The sequence below is a fragment of the Xenopus laevis genome, chromosome 9_10L, assembly GCF_017654675.1.
Source record: "Xenopus laevis strain J_2021 chromosome 9_10L, Xenopus_laevis_v10.1, whole genome shotgun sequence".
NCBI lineage: Eukaryota > Metazoa > Chordata > Amphibia > Anura > Pipidae > Xenopus > Xenopus laevis.
The window spans coordinates 121,640,952-121,660,748 of record NC_054387.1 but is presented as its reverse complement, the minus strand read 5'-3'; the positions used below and the strand labels follow the sequence as shown (position 1 = coordinate 121,660,748).

General features: G+C 40.2%; 1 protein-coding gene across 1 annotated transcript; it reads left to right on the top strand.

Moving 5' to 3' along the window:
* Window positions 1–1,836: 1,836 nt before the first annotated feature.
* Window positions 1,837–13,026, top strand: noxo1.1.L (NADPH oxidase organizer 1 L homeolog). Its single transcript, XM_018236615.2, has 8 exons — window positions 1,837–1,934; window positions 4,805–4,885; window positions 6,116–6,191; window positions 9,182–9,362; window positions 9,789–9,979; window positions 10,706–10,816; window positions 11,250–11,367; window positions 11,530–13,026. The coding sequence occupies exons 1-8, from the start codon at window positions 1,863–1,865 to the stop codon at window positions 11,945–11,947; spliced, it is 1,248 nt and encodes a 415-aa protein (XP_018092104.1). The 5' UTR covers window positions 1,837–1,862; the 3' UTR covers window positions 11,948–13,026.
* Window positions 13,027–19,797: the final 6,771 nt, after the last annotated feature.

Genomic DNA, 19,797 nt, shown 5'->3' with positions numbered 1-19,797 from the left:
CTTTTGCCTAGAAGATGTATTAGAGCTCACTCTATTAAACTCACCAGACATCATGTCTCTCTACATGCAGGATTTGTGCAAAGGGCAGTTATTTTGTTACATTCTGTTTGTCCTGGAATCAGTTGAGTGAGATCTAATACATCTACTAGACAAAAGGAGCCCCCCTATAAGATATATTGGATCTAACTGTCAATGAATATCTGACACCCAACTGCTGCATGAAGACAGAATGAAGAGAAACAGATGCTGAGAGAGGGATAGTGAACATAAACTTTTTCAGAAACAGTACCAGATATTTAATTGATTGTCTTTAGAAAGTTTCTAGTTTCAGTATCTTGAAGCTGATATTACATTTTCATTTTCGTGATAGTTCCCCTTTAAAACGATTTTTTTTTTTTAGGGCTAAGTCACATGGGGTGTATTCTCCTGCAGCAGAGAGATGCCCCACTACTGATTCTCGTTCACTTCATATGGGACAGGCTGGTACTCCATTATAATTAAATAATCCAGGGTTTTAAAAATGATTCCCTTTTTCTCTGTAATAATAGAACAGTAAATAGTTACATAGTTAATATGGGATCAAATACTTTGTACTTGATCCCAGACTAATATATAATTAATTCTTATTGGAAGCAAAACGATCCTGTTGGGTTAATTTAGGGGCAGATTTATCAATTTCGAGCTATTTTTTGTGTACTTCGACTAGTCCAAATTTATCATGTACTGTCTCTTTAAAAATTTGACTTTGACCATTTGCCATCTAAAACCTGCTGTTTTAGCCTATGGGGGACCTCCTAGAACCTATTTGGAGTTAATTGGTGGGCTTTGAAAAATCAAAGGTTTTTTTGGGGGAAAAATGTTGATTCGAATTCGAACAAATGTGATATTACTTTGATTCGTACAATTCGAATTCGGCCAAATACTAACCGATTCGATCAAAACCTGACCTATTCGGGCAAAAAAAACCTTTGACTTAATTTCGGTTGGTCTTTTTGAATTTCGAAGTTTTTCAGATTTGAAATTCGAACCTTGATAAATATGCCACTTAAAGGGGTTGTTCACCTTTGAAATAACTGTTTTAGCTTTTTATTCAACAGCTCTTCAATTTGCATCTTAAGCAATCTGGTAACTAGGGTACAAATTACCCTAGCAACCATGCATTGATTTGAATAAAACGCTGGAATATGAATAGGAGAGGACCAATAATAAAAAGTAACAATAACAATACATTTGTACCCTTACAGAGCACTTGTTTTTTAAATAGGGTCAGTGACCCCCATTTGAAAGCTGCAAAGAGTCAGAAGAAAAAGGCAAATAACTAGAAAACTTTAAATAATAAATAATGAAGACCAATTGAAAAGTTGCTTCGAATTGGCCGTTCTATAACATAATAAAAGTTACCTTAAAGGTGAACCACCCCTTTAATGATTTTATAGTAGATTTAAGTTATGAAGCTCCAAATTACCGAAAGATCCGTTATCCGGCAAAACCAAGGTCCTGAGCATTCTGGATAACAGGTCTCATACCTCTACAATACATACAAGTGCTAAGTGAAGGCTCGAGGGCTCAGTGCCAGGGGAAGCTGCCAATGCAGAGACTTCCATCATATGGGCAAATGTTACAGTTGCACAGAACAAAGGCAAAGAGGAAACAACTTGCTCCTATGATTGTTCTACAAATTGCAACAGAAATTTCCTTTCTCTTGCCATTGCATCATAACAGAGGAAAGTAACCAGAGAAGCTGCTTCCTGATTGGCAGGGAGTTTAGTGGCTCTGCCCCCCTCCCAGCCTATTTATTTCAGCATTGGCAGGCTCAGCATCTCAACGATAAGTCTCAGCAGCATCCCAGGCACTCAGGAACCATGAAGCAGAGCAGCAGCCGGCACCCCGTAGAAGTGCAAGGGGTCGGACTCATGCACCATGGCAACCACAAGGTTAGTAGCCCTGTACAAAGGGGATGTAAACACAAACGTAAATTGTTTTCCTGATTTCAGAAATTGTAATTCTAAGCAAATTTCCAATATATTATAATATATATATATATATATATATATATATATATATATATATATATATATATATATAGTAGTCTATATCTATCTGCATGGCTGGTTCTGCCCACTGAAGCAATGTAGCAGAAGCCAGCTGAGTAAAGGGGTTGTTCACCTTTGAGTTAACTCTACGGGGCAGATTTATCAAGGGTCGAACTGAAAATTCGAGCTATTTTTGTGTGCTTTGACTATCAAAAAGATCAAAATTCGATTCAAATTTGAAAAAAATTCGACTTCGACCATTCGCCATCTAAGACCTGCCGAATTGCTGTTTTAGCCTATGAGGGACCTCCTAGACCTATTTGGGGGCAAATTCACTAAGCGCCAAAAATACACTAGCGACGCCTTCGCTGCACTTTGCCAGGGCAGCGCTAATTCACTAAAATACAATTGCGCTCAGGAAGGTGAAAGGTAGCGAAATCGCGCTAGCGTTAATTCGTCAAGCAAAGCAAAGTTACGCTAGCGATGCCTAATTTACATACGGCGCCAAGTTAAAGTACAATGGACCTATATGTAGCAGCAAATACATTACATTACACAAGCCTGGGAAAGCTTCATAAAATAAAATAGGAAATATAGGGGGGAAGGAGCGTGCCCCCAAAAAAATTTACGATCTTTTTCAGCCTATCACCCTTAAAAAAGTAAAAGACGCCAGCATTTTTTGGGACATAGAAAAAATTTCAACTTTTTTTAAAGCAAGCCCTATCTACTCTATTGCACTTCGCCTGGTCTGAGGTGGTCGAAGGCAAGTCTGGCGTAAGAGGTACGTTCAGTAAAATGCGCAAGTTAGTTAATTAGCATAGTTACATCCTTTCGCCATAGCGCAACTTCGCCTGGCGTAAGGGTGTGAAGTAGCGCTAGAGTAGGTCCACTTCGCTAGTGAATTTACGCCAGCACCCGTTAGTAAATGGGCGAAGTAACGAAATGACGTCACGCTGGTGAATTTGCGCTAGCATTAGCCTCTTCGCGCTTTAGTGAATTTGCACCTGTCATTTTCGAGAAAAATCAAGGTTTTATGGGGCAAATCCTTTGATTCTAATTTGATCAAATGCGGTAAAACTTTGATTCGAACACAGCCTATTCCTCTGAAGTTAAAAACCCAGATTTTTTTTTATTTATTCTTTATTTTTTCACGAAAACAAGTAATTTTTACATTTTACCATAATTCAAAAATGAAAATAAAAATGAGAGAAAAATAAATTTGCAGAGAATAATACAATAAAGAACTAGAGGCACCTGCTCAATGTAACTGTTCGGTATAAACCAGGGGATTTACATCATTTACACCTTGTATAATGATTGATCTTTTTTTATTCAAATTTCGAAGTTATGGGAGTTCAAAAAAAATCTGATTACTTTGAAATTCGACCCTTGATAAATCTGCCCCTTAGTATGATGTAGAGGGTAATACTCTGAGACCATTTGCAGTTGGTTTTCATTTTTTATTATTTGCGGTTTTTGAGTTTGAGAGAAGGCAAACAATTCAAAAACTATAAAAAAATAAATAATGAAGACCAACTAAAAAATTTCTTAGAATTGGCCATTTTATAACATACTGAAAGTTAACTTGAAGGTAAACCAACCCTTTAAAGGGGATAAAAATCCACCTCTTAATATACATACAGTAGAAATGCTCAATGTATTCAAAGCTATTGGTCAGTGTAACTGCCATCGAAATCAATGTTTGCCTGTCCCTTTCTGCACTGCGGGTTCTTACTCTTGAAACAATGTCACAGAAGTCTGCCTTGCACACACAGGTCTGTTAAAGGGGAGGTTCACCTTCAAGTTAACTTTTATTAAAGACTGGCCAGTTTTAAGAAAGTTTTCATTTGGTCTTCATTATTTTTTTTTTTTATATATAGTTTTTGAATTGTTTGCCTTTTTCTTCTGACTCTTTCCAGTTTTCAAATGGGGATCACTGACCCCATCTAAGAAACAAATGCTCTGTAAGGCTACAAATTAATTGTTATTGCTACTTTGTATTACTCCTCTCCTATTCATACTCCAGTCTCTTATAAACAAATCATTGCATGGTTGCTAGGGTAATTTGGACCCTAGCAACCAGATTGCTGAAATTGCAAACTGGAGAGCTGCTGAATAAAAAGCTAAATAACTCAAAAACCAAATAATAAAAAATGAAAACTAATTGCAAATTGTCTCAGAATATCACTCTCTATATCATACTAAAAGTTAACTCAAAGGTGAACAACCCCTTGATATCTATCTAGCCATTATCTGTCTGTCAGCCTGTCTGTCTTGTTCGTTCTCTCTCTCTCTCTATTATCTATTATCTATCTATCTATCTATCTATCTCTCTCTTTATCTATCTATCTATCTATTATCTATCTATCTATTATCTATCTATATCTATCTATCATCTATCTATCTATCTATCTATCTATCTATCTATCTATCTATCTATCTATCTATCTATCTATCTATCTATTATCTATGTATCTATCATCTATCTATCTCTTTCTCTCTCTCTCTTTATCTATCTATCTATTATCTGTATATCATCTATCTATCTATCTATCTATATCTATATCTATCTATCTATCTATCTATCTATCTATCTATCTATCTATCTATCTATCTATCTATCATCTATCTATCTATCTATCTATCTATCTATCTATCTATCTATCTATCGATCTATCATCTATCTCTCTCTCTCTCTCTATTTGTATATACTGTGCAGAGTAACAATATTACTATAACTATAATAACTGTGCATTGTTTTTTCCCTGCAGACGTACATGTTCTCTGTGCTTTGGTCGGACCACATTAAGGTTTTAATTTACAGAACAGTGGAGGAGTTTACAAAATTCCAGGTAAATGCCCTTTGCAGGTATGAGTTCTACCGTAGCAGGTCCAAATCTGACTCATCTTCACCACAATGAATGTACAACCCCCCACACTCACACTCACAACCTAGCATAAAGCACTGATAAGGGTTCTGAGTCACTTTTTGAATGACGTTGGCAGGTAGGTGTTTGATAAATACATATTAACAATAATATTATGTGTAGGAAAGGTTGAACTGGATCGATTTGTGTCTTTTTTCAACCACATCTACGGAGAAGGTTATTCATTCTTCTGCAATTTATTTTGAATGCACTTTTTTCCTGTGCAGCTCTCCATTTTAGTGGTTGCCAGAGTCCTATTTATCCTAGCAACCAGTTAGGGGCGTGAGAAATGTTTGATGTAAACTTTAGAGATATTTATAGATGTGATTGCGATTGAAACAATTGTATTTCTGGTCTTAGCCTCCTTAAAGGGATCCTGTCATCAGAAAACATGTTTTTTTTTTTTTTTAAACACATCAGTTAATAGTGCTACTCCAGCAGACTTCTGCACTGAAATCCATTTCTCAAAAGAGCAAACAGATTTTTTTTATATTCAATTTTGAAAACTGACATGGGGCTAGACATTTTGTCAATTTCCCAGCTGCCCCTGTCATGTCATGTGACTTGTGCCTGCACTTTAGGAGAGAAATGCTTTCTGGCAGGCTGCTGTTTTTCCTTCTCAATGTAACTGAATGTGTCTCGGTGGGACATGGGTTTTTACTATTGAGTGCTGTTCTTAGATCTACCAGGCAGCTGTTATCTTGTGTTAGGGAGCTGTTATCTGGTTACCTTCCATTGTTCTTTGTTTGGCTGCTGGGGGGAAAGGGAGGGGGTGATATCACTCCAACTTGCAGTACAGCAGTTTAAAGAGTGATTGAAGTTTATCAGAGCACAAGTCACATGACTTGGGCAGCTGGGAAATTGACAATATGTCTAGCCCCATGTCAGATTTCAAAATTGAATATAAAAAAATCTGTTTGCTCTTTTGAGATATGGATTTTAGTGCAGAATTCTGCTGAAGCAGCACTATTAAATTATTTTTTTTCCCATGACAGTATCCCTTTAATATAAAGGGGAACTCAGTCTTTAATGGGCCCCTCTTTGAAATAGAACACAGGTCCCAAACCTTGGGGTCGGATGATGGATAATTACACATGACAGTGTCCAGCCTTTCTAATACAAAGGATTAACATACAGTTTTCTCCTTCATCGCAGAAAGAACTTAAGAGGAAATTCCCATTAGAAGCCGGGGCAATGAAGAAATCAGAGAGGACAATCCCCAAGCTTAAAGGTAACACTGAGATCTGGGATCTGCTTATATTATTATCAAGGGAGGTCTGGGAATCCTGGTTTTCTCTTCTCCAGACCTGAGTGTGGGGTGAGTTAATTTGCCTGAATATATTGCCAAGCAGCTGTGTGCAGAAAACAATAACAAGATTACAATTTACTAGAACCCCCCCCCCCACACACACACACAGACACACACTGCAGGATCTTGGAGACAGGCTCTAGTGATGAGCGAAAATTTTCGCTGAGTTTCACCGCGAAAATGCCGCCCATAGACTTCAATGGCTGAAAAAATTGTCGCACGTAAAGAAAAAATTGATGCCACATAGAGTGCAATGCATTTTCGCTTTGGGCGAAGTGAAATGTGTCAGATATTCCCATCACTAGTCACAGCTTGTCAGTAACAGGGACATAATAACAGGGAGAACAGACTGCTGGGGCTCAGGAGTAGATGTAGCCCAACTGAGGGTCCTAAAATACCCAAATCATATATCCTAAAATGTGGGGTATGAGGGTCGGGTAAGGTAATTGTGGTATTGGAATGAGGGGATCTTAAATGGATTTTCCAATGGGGTTCAAATAACTTTTAATTATGCTGCTGCCGGCCATTAAATGACCACTTGGCCATTGTCATACTCGAGGCAGGGGGTGACCAAAGTCTATATAGTTAGGGTTTTTAGGCTAACAAAATTTGTCCTGGGACCTCTGTTTTCCAGGGGTCCCTAAGGCTAGGGCCAGATGATGTTTAGCAATGTGAACTCTCCTCAGTTGGAGAATCGGCTGCCCTGCTGCTCCCCTTGCCTTTTCAATTGCAGGCAGATGTTGGGGCGAAATGCAAAATGGCTCGTTTTGGTGCCAAAATCCACCTCGTCTGCCTGCACCCGAGCAGAAACAATGCTTACGGCATAAGGGAGGAAAACAATAGCTAAAGGTATAAAGGTCACACTCTATTGTGTAACCAGTGTCAGATACAGACGCAAACACAACAGATTTACGACAGGTTCATAAAGGACAATGCCAAGAAACACAAAGTGTGTCATGAGATATCTAAACTGTATCTCCTTGTCCCCCTATACACGGGGTTTACAAATAATTGTGGGTCCGGGTGCAGGTGCCATCCTGGGAGAGGTTTCTGACACACGGCATTGGCACTGGTTTGCCATTAAAAGGGACATGATGTGAATAATAGTCTTGTCCCAAGTCTGATGCTTTCCCAAAGCCAAGTCACTATTTTACCATGATAATCTCCCACCTGAGGGCACTGTATCATTGGAATTAAAGGACGGCAGGTCCAACACAAAGGCATAAGTATACATGGTATTTGCAGAGTAACCAGTATGGCCATGGGTTTTACCAAACTTTTGTCCTAAAGGTACTCTCACTTGGTATATGTAGCCATATGAAAGGGGCTCAATCTAATAAAGAACAGAGTGATATAAGGCTGAAGGGTGAGAAGAGGGCTGTCATCAGCAATAGTGGGCACTCCTTGGGTGAAAAGGGTATTTGTCCAACATCAACCAACTTTTTTACTGATACTACAGCCCAGGGTCGAAATGGGGGGCCGGGGGCCCACAGGGGCTACTGCCCCAGGGCCCCCCTTCAGCCCCAACCCTGCCACGCCATGCCCATGAGCCTGCGTGCGGCACCGCGTTTGTACGCATGTGAGTGCCGCCGTGTATATGTGCATGCGCACACAGCCTCTGCCTTTTTTTTGCCGCGACCTCCGACAAAGGGGGCCGCGCCATTAAGGGCAGATGTGGGTACAGACCTGGGCCGGCGCAGTCCGACACTGCTAGGGCCTTGAAACGCTGAAGACAAAAAGTTCTAGTCCATCACTTATCTTGCTACAGCTCAACTCTCAGCATGCTTCAACCCTTGCGAGTTGTGGTCCAACTAGGGATGCACCGAATCCACTTTTTTGGATTCGGCCGAACCCCCGTATCCTTTGCGGAAGATTCGGCCGAAAACCAAACCGAATCCGAACTCTAATTTGCAAATGCAAATTAGGGGTGTGAAAGGGAAAACATTTTTTAGTTCCTTCATTTTTTTGTGATAAAAAGTCATGAGATTTCCCTTCCCATCCCTAATTTGCATATGCAAATTAGGATTCAGATTTGGTTCGCCAAACAGAAGGATTCGGCTGAATTTGAATCCTGCTGAAAAAGGCCGAATCGTGGCTGAATCCCGAACCGAATCCTGGATTTGGTGCATCCCTAGGTCCAACAAAATGAAAGTGTGTTCAAGTAATAAAAATATAATGTATTGTTGCCCTGCACTGACAAAACTGGGTATAGCTGTGATGTAGCCATTCTGATATGGGCTAAATGGCACAGGTTACACAGCAGATCACCAATAAACTCTGCACAATACCATGGTTTCAGTTCTAACACAGGAAGCCACACCCATTGGGGTAATTTATCAACACCGGGCAGTAACCCATGGCAGTCAATCAAATTGTTGCATTCATTGTTCTACCTGCTATGGGTTACTGCCCATAGGCATATTTGCCCAGTGTTAATAAATAAGCCCTATTGTACACTATATAGTTTATCTGCTACGCGCTATGTAACCTGTGCCTTTTTTTCCTTTTTCACACTGAATAACCCCATGACTACGAAGCCACCACACCAGTTTTACCAGTTTTACTGGTAAAATATACCAGTATATTTTAATACTTTAAAACACATTTTTGGTGTGGCTGTTGCTTTAATAACAGGGTTGGTACTGACCTTTGCTCAAATTAAACTCTCTGCAATACTTGATAACTCTGATGCTTTCTGACTTGTTTTGAGGTGTAAGTGCGGTGGAAAAAACATCTCTAGCGCCTCCTAGCTTGTCTCGCAGGCTATAACACCGTCTTCATTTGTGTAGTATGATCATTGCAATGTTTTGCCAGTAGATGGCACTGCTCACTAAAAACTATATATTTTTACCCTTTATTTGCTTTTGTGATTTATTGTCTTCTAACAAAAATATTTGTTGCTTTCTTTTCAGATGCCTTACGTAGAGGCTCCAAGAAAAAAGACTCCAGAAAGTACTTAGAGAGACTGCGGCAGCTGGAGACCTACTGCTGCGCATTGCTGAAGCTTGACGCCAAGATCTCGCAGTGCCCCATCATGGTGCAGTTTTTTACCCTGCACAATAACGACTTGAATCCATCATTCCCAGAAAACAGGTAATGCTGATCACCCAAAAACGAGGTGCTGTTTTCTATTGCCTCTCATAGACGACTCCCACCACCCATTTCATCTTGGAATCTAAAGTTGGTTGGGGGGGGGGTCGCATTGAACCTTGGCCTCCAAAACAATATAGAGTTGCATGTGGTTTTTGACTTTGTTGATGTTGTTCCAGGCAACATCTCAATATGTATTGAGCATTTCCTTATACGTTCTTCCTGATTGGAGAATGAACATGCATATTGATTAATTCATTATGCAGGACCATTCTCCAGTCAGAAACCCTGCTGCATATTTTGTAGCAATTTACAGTGCGGTGGCTTGTCAGGAGATCCTTTGTATCTTTAAGGGAAGGAAACATCAGTCCTGTGTTGTTTGTGTGGCTTAATGTTAACAGAAAGAACTTGTCATTGTGTTTGTTCCAGTCTGGTGATAATGCCTTCCGACACCAAGGAAGAGAGGAGCATCTGCCAGAATCAAAATTTTAATGTCTCCGGACCCCTCGTCTCGTTGACTTATCTCTGCACTGCTGACTTTGAAACAGTTGACCTGAGAAACAAGCCATTCACTGCAAAGAAGCATGAGCTGCTGGATGTGTTGGTGAAAGAAAGCACAGGTGGGTTCCATGGCTTGGGTGTACTAGGCTTAATCTAGAACTGGGTTAGTAGGAGGAAGGCCACATCTGGCTACAGATGGCATGAGAATATGATTGCGATAGTCAACCTCTAATGCTCCACATTCTGTTGAACTATAGGTTTCAACACCCCCTGACAACTTTTACTATGGAATGTTACATTTATATCCTTGCTCATCTGGTCACACCACTAATGACATCAGACTTTTTTGTTCTCTTGGTCGACTTCTTGTCTACTTTATGATAACAAAAGTGTTAAGGGAGTGGATAAGAAAGGTTGTGACCAGCCAGGGATGATTGTACCTTAGACAAGGCTAAAATTGTGAATATAGATAACCATACACGGGACCATATTGAATAGCTGGATGGTCACTTGTGAGTCTTTAACCCGTAGACTATGTATGGGCCAAAACAATAGCACCCCAATAGCTCCCCAATCCCCAGTTTATTAGGGCAGATATCGATCAGAATGTCGGAGGTGTTGACATTCGATCAGACTGACCCTTGGGTGTTGTCCTTTCCTGGTTGCTCTGCATGGGCATCAACTGTGATCAAATCTTTGACCCGGTTGCCAACAACTTGTGTAGCATTTCTATACATTTACACCACATTATATGCTGAAGCACTGGGTTCCCAGGGAACAAGGAAACAACTAGATCTAGTAGTTAGTCTTGGATATACTATAGCCTAATGATTCTCCTATTACAGGGTGGTGGTTGGTTGAGAATGAAGATCGGCAAATTGCCTGGTTTCCAGCACCTTACTTGAAGGCCCACAGAAATACTGAAGATGGCTGTGGAAACCAAGCATGTCAAGAAGGTAGGTTCTGAGTCCAACGCTTTTGTTGGTCCTTATGGTTTTAAAAAGAACACAAAGAGGAGAGAGACATGATCTATGTTCTGTGGGAAAGGTTATGAGTGACCAAGAAGTAGATGAACCATAGTGTCATTAAAAGTTTGTGTCTCATATCATGATATCAAGAAAGAAGGATTCATGTCACTTGAGGGTTTTGGTGGAAAGGCAACTTAGGAGTCAGTAGACTTTCTATTGGATGCAAAGAAAACTAAGCAAAGACTTGGCCAGGAATGCTGGAAACTGAACAGCCCTGGCATGTTTGGTTTAGACAACAGAAGCCACACTTGACTGAAGGGTTCCACCTTCATTGAAGAATCCTACACGCCATCTCAAGTAGACCATCAGTCTAGAATTCCTTACTCTACACCATTATAATTTATATCTTTTTTCTTCACAGGAACCTTTTGTGTTGTATTGAAAGCCTACGAGGCCCAGAACTTTGACGAAATTTCCATCGGTATCGGAGTCATTGTGGAAGTTTTGGAAAAATCTGACAATGGCTGGTGGCTGATCAGGTAGGATCATCTTTGTGCTACAGAGCATCATCAAGTCTCCATTTCGATTGGTTGCACTTGGCTTCATAGATCTTACACCAAATATTATAATAAGAAATTGTTAGCACACATCCAATGCAGTAGATAAGTGATTCTAATGCATTATGTGGTACATTACTCTAGGTACAACAGGAGGTCAGGATATATCCCGTCCATCTATCTAAAGCCATACAGGAATCCATGTGAGAAGTTCAAGAACATTCTTGGCCGAGACTTGCACATTTCTACTCCAAATCTCTATGAAGGGCGAGATGAAATCATGAAGGAGGATAGAGACCGGTCTCAGTCTGTGGGTGATGCATCAGTCACATCCAATAAGAGTTCTTCCATCGCTTCCGATCTGGATAGTTCAAGTTCACCCTCAGTCTCGGATGGGGAGTCATCAGCAGGCGGCTCTAACACCTCTCTGTCAGCCATTGAGCCAGCTTTTCGTGCTCCTAAAATTCCAGCCAGGCCAAAACCAAATGAGATTTTACAGAATTGTAGCACCGTGACCAAACGCACAGTGCAAAAAATCCTTGTTCAGGCCACATCTCCTTGAGGTCCTGGCAGAGGCTCAACTGGAAAGTGCAGAGGGGAAAGAAAATTGATATTGTTTGTCTGACTAAAGATAGAATTTTACTCAAGTGAAATTGATTGAGGATCTCTGTGGTACATGTGAGGTCTATGTAATGCCCATTGGAGGCATGAATCTAAGAAGCGGTAAAGCTTGAAATGTAGTAGAATTTTCTCTACTCCAATGATTACAAGTGGCCAATAGCAGTGACGTGTGGTGGGGTTTCTAAAGAGGAATTATATGTATGTGCATAATTATATATTTAGTAGCAACCCACACAAGCACAGTTGGGCCAGCAGTACCAGAAAGGTGTTAGCCTTCTGGAGACAATGGTGGTGGTTTTATTCCTGTGCCCATCAAGATGTGGAAAAAGGTAGGGCAGATGGATGCTTAGGTCACCATCGTATTTTGGCGACAAGAAATGGTACTCACACATTTTAGGATCAGTTCAGTTCTTCAAGACCCCAGGGATAGTTAACCAGATCCATTGCAGATCTACCTGCCCTTACTATGACCAGCATGAAAGCATAAAAGAAGAGGTCTGGGTCGGGTCCTAAATGGGTAGGCTGTATAGCTGGTGTTGCTTTGGGTGTTTGGGTAGCTTGTCTCTCTACTGATGACTATGTACTTTGTATCAAGGTATTATTATTATTATTGTATATTTATATCTATAAATATATTGATTATTCATATAGCACATAGATTTAACAACAAATGCATTATATTATTATATAATATATAAGTGGCATAATTATGCAAATGGTAATGAAAAAGTATGGTATCTCTATAGCCTAAGCCCTCAGCTCGGTGAGGAGAATTCTGATTTCTGTGCAGTATAATTATATGTACAAATAATAAGCCAAGTGTATGGTTTATGGTAACAATACAATTATATAATGGCTTTCGTCTGCAGCTGGGGACACTGTCACATATACTGATGTGGTGATGAAACTCGCTGATCTCTGTGTGATTTGTATAATCAGAAATAAAGCTGTTATAAAAGAATCTTTTCGTTTGTTCTTGGATATCTCTCCATACTTGCATGTGCTTCTCTCCCAACAGTCTCTTCCAGATTCAGACAATTCTTTTTCCTGTTTAAAGTGCCTTCTACTGACCAATCACGGCTTTTAACAAGACTTTTGGAATGAGTAAAATCAGGTCGCTCCCATGCCTGAGAGATAATTTGTCCAAGTTTGGGAGTTTAGCTCATCTGTGAAATCATGGCTACTGACAGTGATAAGAAAGAACACCAGTATGTAAATAGATGAGAGTCTCTGCAAAGAAAAATCTATGGCAATATAATTTAATAAATATTTATAAGACAATATAAAGAATATAAACAAAATATGAAGCTTTCTGGGACTACCCCCTCCCCAATTAGAGATGTCGCGAACTGTTCGCCGGCGAACTTGTTCGCGCGAACATCGGGTGTTCGCGCTCGCCGGAAGTTCGCGAACGTCGCGCGACGTTCGCCATTTTGGGTTCGCCATTGTTGGCGCTTTTTTTTGCCCTCTCACCCCAGACCAGCAGGTACATGGCAGCCAATCAGGAAGCTCTCCCCTGGACCCCTCCCTTCCCTATAAAAACCGAAGCCCTGCAGCGTTTTTTCACTCTGCCTGTGTGTGCTGAAGAGATAGTGTAGGGAGAGAGCTGCTGCCTGTTAGTGATTTCAGGGACAGTTGAAAGTTTGCTGGCTAGTAATCGTTTTGATACTGCTCTGTTATTGGAGGGACAGAAGTCTGCAGGGGTTTGAGGGACATTTAAGCTTAGGTAGCTTTGCTGGCTAGTAATCTACCTTCTACTGCAGTGCTCTGTATGTAGCTGCAGTGGGCAGCTGTCCTGCTTCTGATCTCATCTCTGACTGCTGCAATAACAGTAGTCCTTGTAAGGACTGCTTTTATTTATTTTTTTGTTGTTTTACTACTACTACTACTACTACTATAAGAGCCCAGTGCTATTAGTCTAGCAGTGTTGGGGAGTGGGACTGGTGTGCTAATCTGCTGCTCCTAGTAGTTCAGCAGCACCAACTTTAATTTTTTTTTTTTAATATTCATTTTTATTTTATTTTACTTTTTTTTATTTTACTACCGCTGTAGTAGTGTATAAGTTGACCTTTTAGGCATTATTTGCCCTGTAGGCATTATTTGCACAGTGTTTTCTTCAACCCGCCATCTAGCTGTGTGACCTTGTTCACATTCTGTCTAAATATCCATAATATTACCGTCTCCAGAAAAAACACCGGAGTGACTTTTTTCAAGCAGCCATAATATATTTTACGTAATCCGTATCCACCGCTGTAGTAGTGTATACGTTGACCTTGTAGGCATTATTTGCACAGTGTTTTCTTCAACCCGCCATCTAGCTGTGTGACCTTGTTCACATTCTGTCTAAATATCCATAATATTACCGTCTCCAGAAAAAACACCGGAGTGACTTTTTTCAAGCAGCCATAATATATTTTACGTAATCCGTATCCACCGCTGTAGTAGTGTATACGTTGACCTTGTAGGCATTATTTGCACAGTGTTTTCTTCAACCCGCCATCTAGCTGTGTGACCTTGTTCACATTCTGTCTAAATATCCATAATATTACCGTCTCCAGAAAAAACACCGGAGTGACTTTTTTCAAGCAGCCATAATATATTTTACTTAATCCGTATCCACCGCTGTAGTAGTGTATACGTTGACCTTGTAGGCATTATTTGCACAGTGTTTTCTTCAACCCGCCATCTAGCTGTGTGACCTTGTTCACATTCTGTCTAAATATCCATAATATTACCGTCTCCAGAAAAAACACCGGAGTGACTTTTTTCAAGCAGCCATAATATATTTTACGTAATCCGTATCCACCGCTGTAGTAGTGTATACGTTGACCTTGTAGGCATTGTTTGCCCAGTTTTTTTGGTCGCAGCCACTGAAGCACAGTTGCCAGAAAAAATATGCCATATAAATGCTGAAAATAGTCATTTTTTGCCATATACGTTGAGTCAACGTATGGCAAAAAATGACTATTTTCAGGATTTATATGGCATATTTTTTCTGGCCTCTGTGCTTCAGTGGCTGCGGCCAAAAAAACTGGGCAAACAATGCCTACAAGGTCAACGACGTTGACCTTGTAGGCATTGTTTGCCCAGTTTTTTTGGCCGCAGCCACTGAAGCACAGAGGCCAGAAAAAATATCCCATATAAATGCTGAAAATAGTCATTTTTTGCCATACGTTGACTCAACGTATATGGCAAAAAATGACTATTTTCAGCATTTATATGGCATATTTTTTCTGGCAACTGTGCTTCAGTGGCTGCAACCAAAAAAACTGGGCAAACAATGTCTACAAGGTCAACGTATGGCGAAAAATGACTATTTTCAGCATTTATATGGCATATTTTTTCTGGCAACTGTGCTTCAGTGGCTGCAACCAAAAAAACTGGGCAAACAATGTCTACAAGGTCAACGTATGGCGAAAAATGACTATTTTCAGCATTTATATGGCATATTTTTTCTGGCAACTGTGCTTCAGTGGCTGCAACCAAAAAACTGGGCAAACAATGTCTACAAGGTCAACGTATGGCGAAAAATGACTATTTTCAGCATTTATATGGCATATTTTTTCTGGCAACTGTGCTTCAGTGGCTGCAACCAAAAAAACTGGGCAAACAATGTCTACAAGGTCAACGTATGGCGAAAAATGACTATTTTCAGCATTTATATGGCATATTTTTTCTGGCAACTGTGCTTCAGTGGCTGCGTCCAAAAAAACTGGGCAAACAATGCCTACAAGGTCAACGTATGGCAGTTGTTTAAAGAGAACAGTAGATTACTAGCCAGCAAAGCTACCTAAGCTAAAATGTCCTCAAATCCCTGCAGACTTCTGTCCCTCCAATACAGAGCAGTATCAAGCAGATTACTAGCCAGCAAACTTACTATCATCTGTCCCTGAAATCACTAACAGCTCTCCCCTACACTATCTCTTCCAAGCACACACAGGCAGATTTTTCAGATACATTTTTGCCCTTGATCCCCCTCTGGCATGCCACTGTCCAGGTCGTTGCACCCTTTAAACAACTTTAAAATCATTTTTCTGGCCAGAAATTTTTTTTTTAGATGTTAAAGTTCGCCTTCCCATTGAAGTCTATGGGGTTCGCGAACCGTTCGCGAACCGCTCGCGTTTTTGCGCAAGTTCGCGAATATGTTCGCGAACTTTTTTTCCGACGTTCGCTACATCCCTATCCCCAATTCCATGTATAATACCCCTGAACACATGGCAGATAAATACAGTGCCAGTTACATGAATAATACCCCAGAACACATGGCAGATAAATATAGTGCCAATTCCATGTATAATACCCAGAACACATGGCAGATAAATACAGTGCTAATTCCATTTATAATACCCCAGAACACACGGCAGATAAATACAGTGCCAATTCCATGTATAATACCCCAGAACACACGGCAGATAAATACAGTGCCAATTCCATGTATAATACCCAGAACACATGGCAGATAAATACAGTGCCAATTCCATGTATAATACCCCAGAACACATGGCAGATAAATACAGTGCCAATTCCACGTATAATACCCCAGAACACATTGCAGATAAATACAGTGCCAATTCCATGTATAATACCCCAGAACACATGGCAGATAAATACAGTGTCAATTCCATGTTTAATACTCCAGAACACACAGCAGATAAATACAGTGCCAATTCCATGTATAATACCCCAGAACACATGGCAGATAAATACAGTGCCAATTCCATGTATAATACCCCAGAACACATGGCAGATAAATACAGTGCCAATTCCATGTATAATACCCCAGAACACAAGGCAGATAAATACAGTGCCAATTCCATGTATAATACCCCAGAACACACGGCAGATAAATACAGTGCCAATTCCATGTATAATACCCCAGAACACACGGCAGATAAATACAGTGCCAATTCCATGTATAATACCCCAGAACACATGGCAGATAAATACAGTGTCAATTCCATGTATAATACTCCAGAACACATGGCAGATAAATACAGTGCCAATTCCATGTATAATACCCCAGAACACATGGCAGATAAATACAGTGTCAATTCCATGTATAATACCCCAGAACACACGGCAGATAAATACAGTGCCAATTCCATGTATAATACCCAGAACACACGGCAGATAAATACAGTGTCAATTCCATGTATAATACCCCAGAACACATGGCAGATAAATACAGTGTCAATTCCATGTTTAATACCCCAGAACACACAGCAGATAAATACAGTGCCAATTCCATGTATAATACCCCAGAACACACGGCAGATAAATACAGTGCCAATTCCATGTATAATACCCCAGAACACACGGCAGATAAATACAGTGCCAATTCCATGTATAATACCCCAGAACACATGGCAGATAAATACAGTGCCAATTCCATGTTTAATACCCCAGAACACACAGTAGATAAATAGAGTGCCAATTCCATGTATAATACCCCAGAACACATGGCAGATAAATACAGTGCCAATTCCATGAATAATACCCCAGAACACACGGCAGATAAATACAGTGCCAATTCCATGTATAATACCCCATAACACATGGCAGATAAATACAGTGCCAATTCCATGTATAATACCCCAGAACACACAGCAGATAAATACAGTGCCAATTCCATGTATAATACCCCAGAACACATGACAGATAAATACAGTGCCAATTCCATGTATAATACCCCAGAACACATGGCAGATAAATACAGTGCCAATTCCATGTATAATACCCCAAAACACACAGCAGATAAATACAGTGCCAATTCCATGTATAATACCCCAAAACACACAGCAGATAAATACAGTGCCAATTCCATGTATAATACCCCAGAACACATGGCAGATAAATACAGTGTCAATTCCATGTATAATACCCCATAACACATGGCAGATAAATACAGTGCCAATTCCATGTATAATACCCCAGAACACACGGCAGATAAATACAGTGCCAATTCCATGTATAATACCCCAGAACACAAGGCAGATAAATACAGTGCCAATTCCATGTATAATACCCCAGAACACACAGCAGATAAATACAGTGCCAATTCCATGTATAATACCCCAAGAATCAACATGGCAAGAATAAATACAGTGTCAATTCCATGTATAATACCCCATAACACATGGCAGATAAATACAGTGCCAATTCCATGTATAATACCCCAAAACACACAGCAGATAAATACAGTGCCAATTCCATGTATAATACCCCAGAACACACAGCAGATAAATACAGTGCCAATTCCATGTATAATACCCCAGAACACAAGGCAGATAAATACAGTGCCAATTCCATGTATAATACCCCAGAACACACGGCAGATAAATACAGTGCCAATTCCATGTATAATACCCCAGAACACAAGGCAGATAAATACAGTGCCAATTCCATGTATAATACCCCAGAACACACAGCAGATAAATACAGTGCCAATTCCATGTATAATACCCCAGAACACATGGCAGATAAATACAGTGCCAATTCCATGTATAATACCCCAGAACACATGGCAGATAAATACAGTGCCAATTCCATGTATAATACCCCAGAACACATGGCAGATAAATACAGTGCCAATTCCATGTATAATACCCAGAACACATGGCAGATAAATACAGTGCCAATTCCATGTATAATACCCAGAACACATGGCAGATAAATACAGTGCCAATTCCATGTATAATACCCCAGAACACATGGCAGATAAATACAGTGCCAATTCCATGTATAATACCCCAGAACACATGGCAGATAAATACAGTGCCAATTCCATGTATAATACCCCAGAACACACTGCAGATACATACAGTGCCAGTTTCTTGTATAATACCCCAGAACACACGGCAGATAAATACAGTGCCAATTCCATGTATAATACCCCAGAACACATGGCAGATAAATACAGTGCCAATTCCATGTATAATACCCCAGAACACACGACAGATAAATACAGTGCCAATTCCATGTATAATACCCCAGAACACACAGCAGATAAATACAGTGTCAATTCCATGTATAATACCCCAGAACACAAGGCAGATAAATACAATGGCAATTCCATGTATAATACCCAGAACACATGGCAGGAGAGCCCACTCCAGGTATAACACCTCTCAGGTTTTTAATTAGTTTTGTTTTTGGGAGGATTAACCCTTGCAAGCCTTCATAAATATTCACTTGTATTCATAAGTCTTTGTCACTCTGAGCAACTTGCCATCCCATAGATTCAGTACCTTCCAGACCTGCTTTCAGATCACTAATACATAGACTGAAATACTGGGCCCACCACTGAAGCCTAGGATAAACCACTAGTTATTTTAACCCTGTGTTTACAACTCTGCCTACACGATGGGACTTGCGGCATCAGTTTTTGGGAATGACCCAAGTCCCCTGTGAGTGCAACAGTCCACAGAGACAATGCTACATTTGTATCACGAGATGGCACTAGATCTACTTTATATACCTTGCTGCAAGTGAGGATACATTGCTCTAAATGTAATGCTTTAAAGGGGAACTTTAAATCTTCCAGTTGGTTGTACCTTGCTATAACATTGTTCATTGTCAAACCCACATCTATAGTTTTGTGATCATTTTCAAGGGAATAAAAATAAATGATGAGTTAAAAGCAAATTGATTCCTTTGCCAAAAATGCAAGAAAAGAAAAGGAGGAGGGTTTGGTAGCCAGTCTCTAATTAGCCGCCTCCTTTCAGCCCAGCCCCATGATATAAATTGCTGAGTTGTACAGGTATTAGCTCACCTGCATTCCTGCCTCTCAGC

What these genes read in the sequence shown, in the direction of transcription:
- noxo1.1.L (XM_018236615.2), top strand. Translation starts at nt 1,863, where the DNA reads ATGAAGCAGAGCAGCAGCCGGCACCCCGTAGAAGTGCAAGGGGTCGGA. An exon ending in CCATCATTCCCAGAAAACAG is followed by an intron (nt 9,363 to 9,788) that starts GTAATGCTGATC and finishes TGTTTGTTCCAG; the next exon opens with TCTGGTGATAATGCCTTCCG. An exon ending in GTTGGTGAAAGAAAGCACAG is followed by an intron (nt 9,980 to 10,705) that starts GTGGGTTCCATG and finishes CTCCTATTACAG; the next exon opens with GGTGGTGGTTGGTTGAGAAT.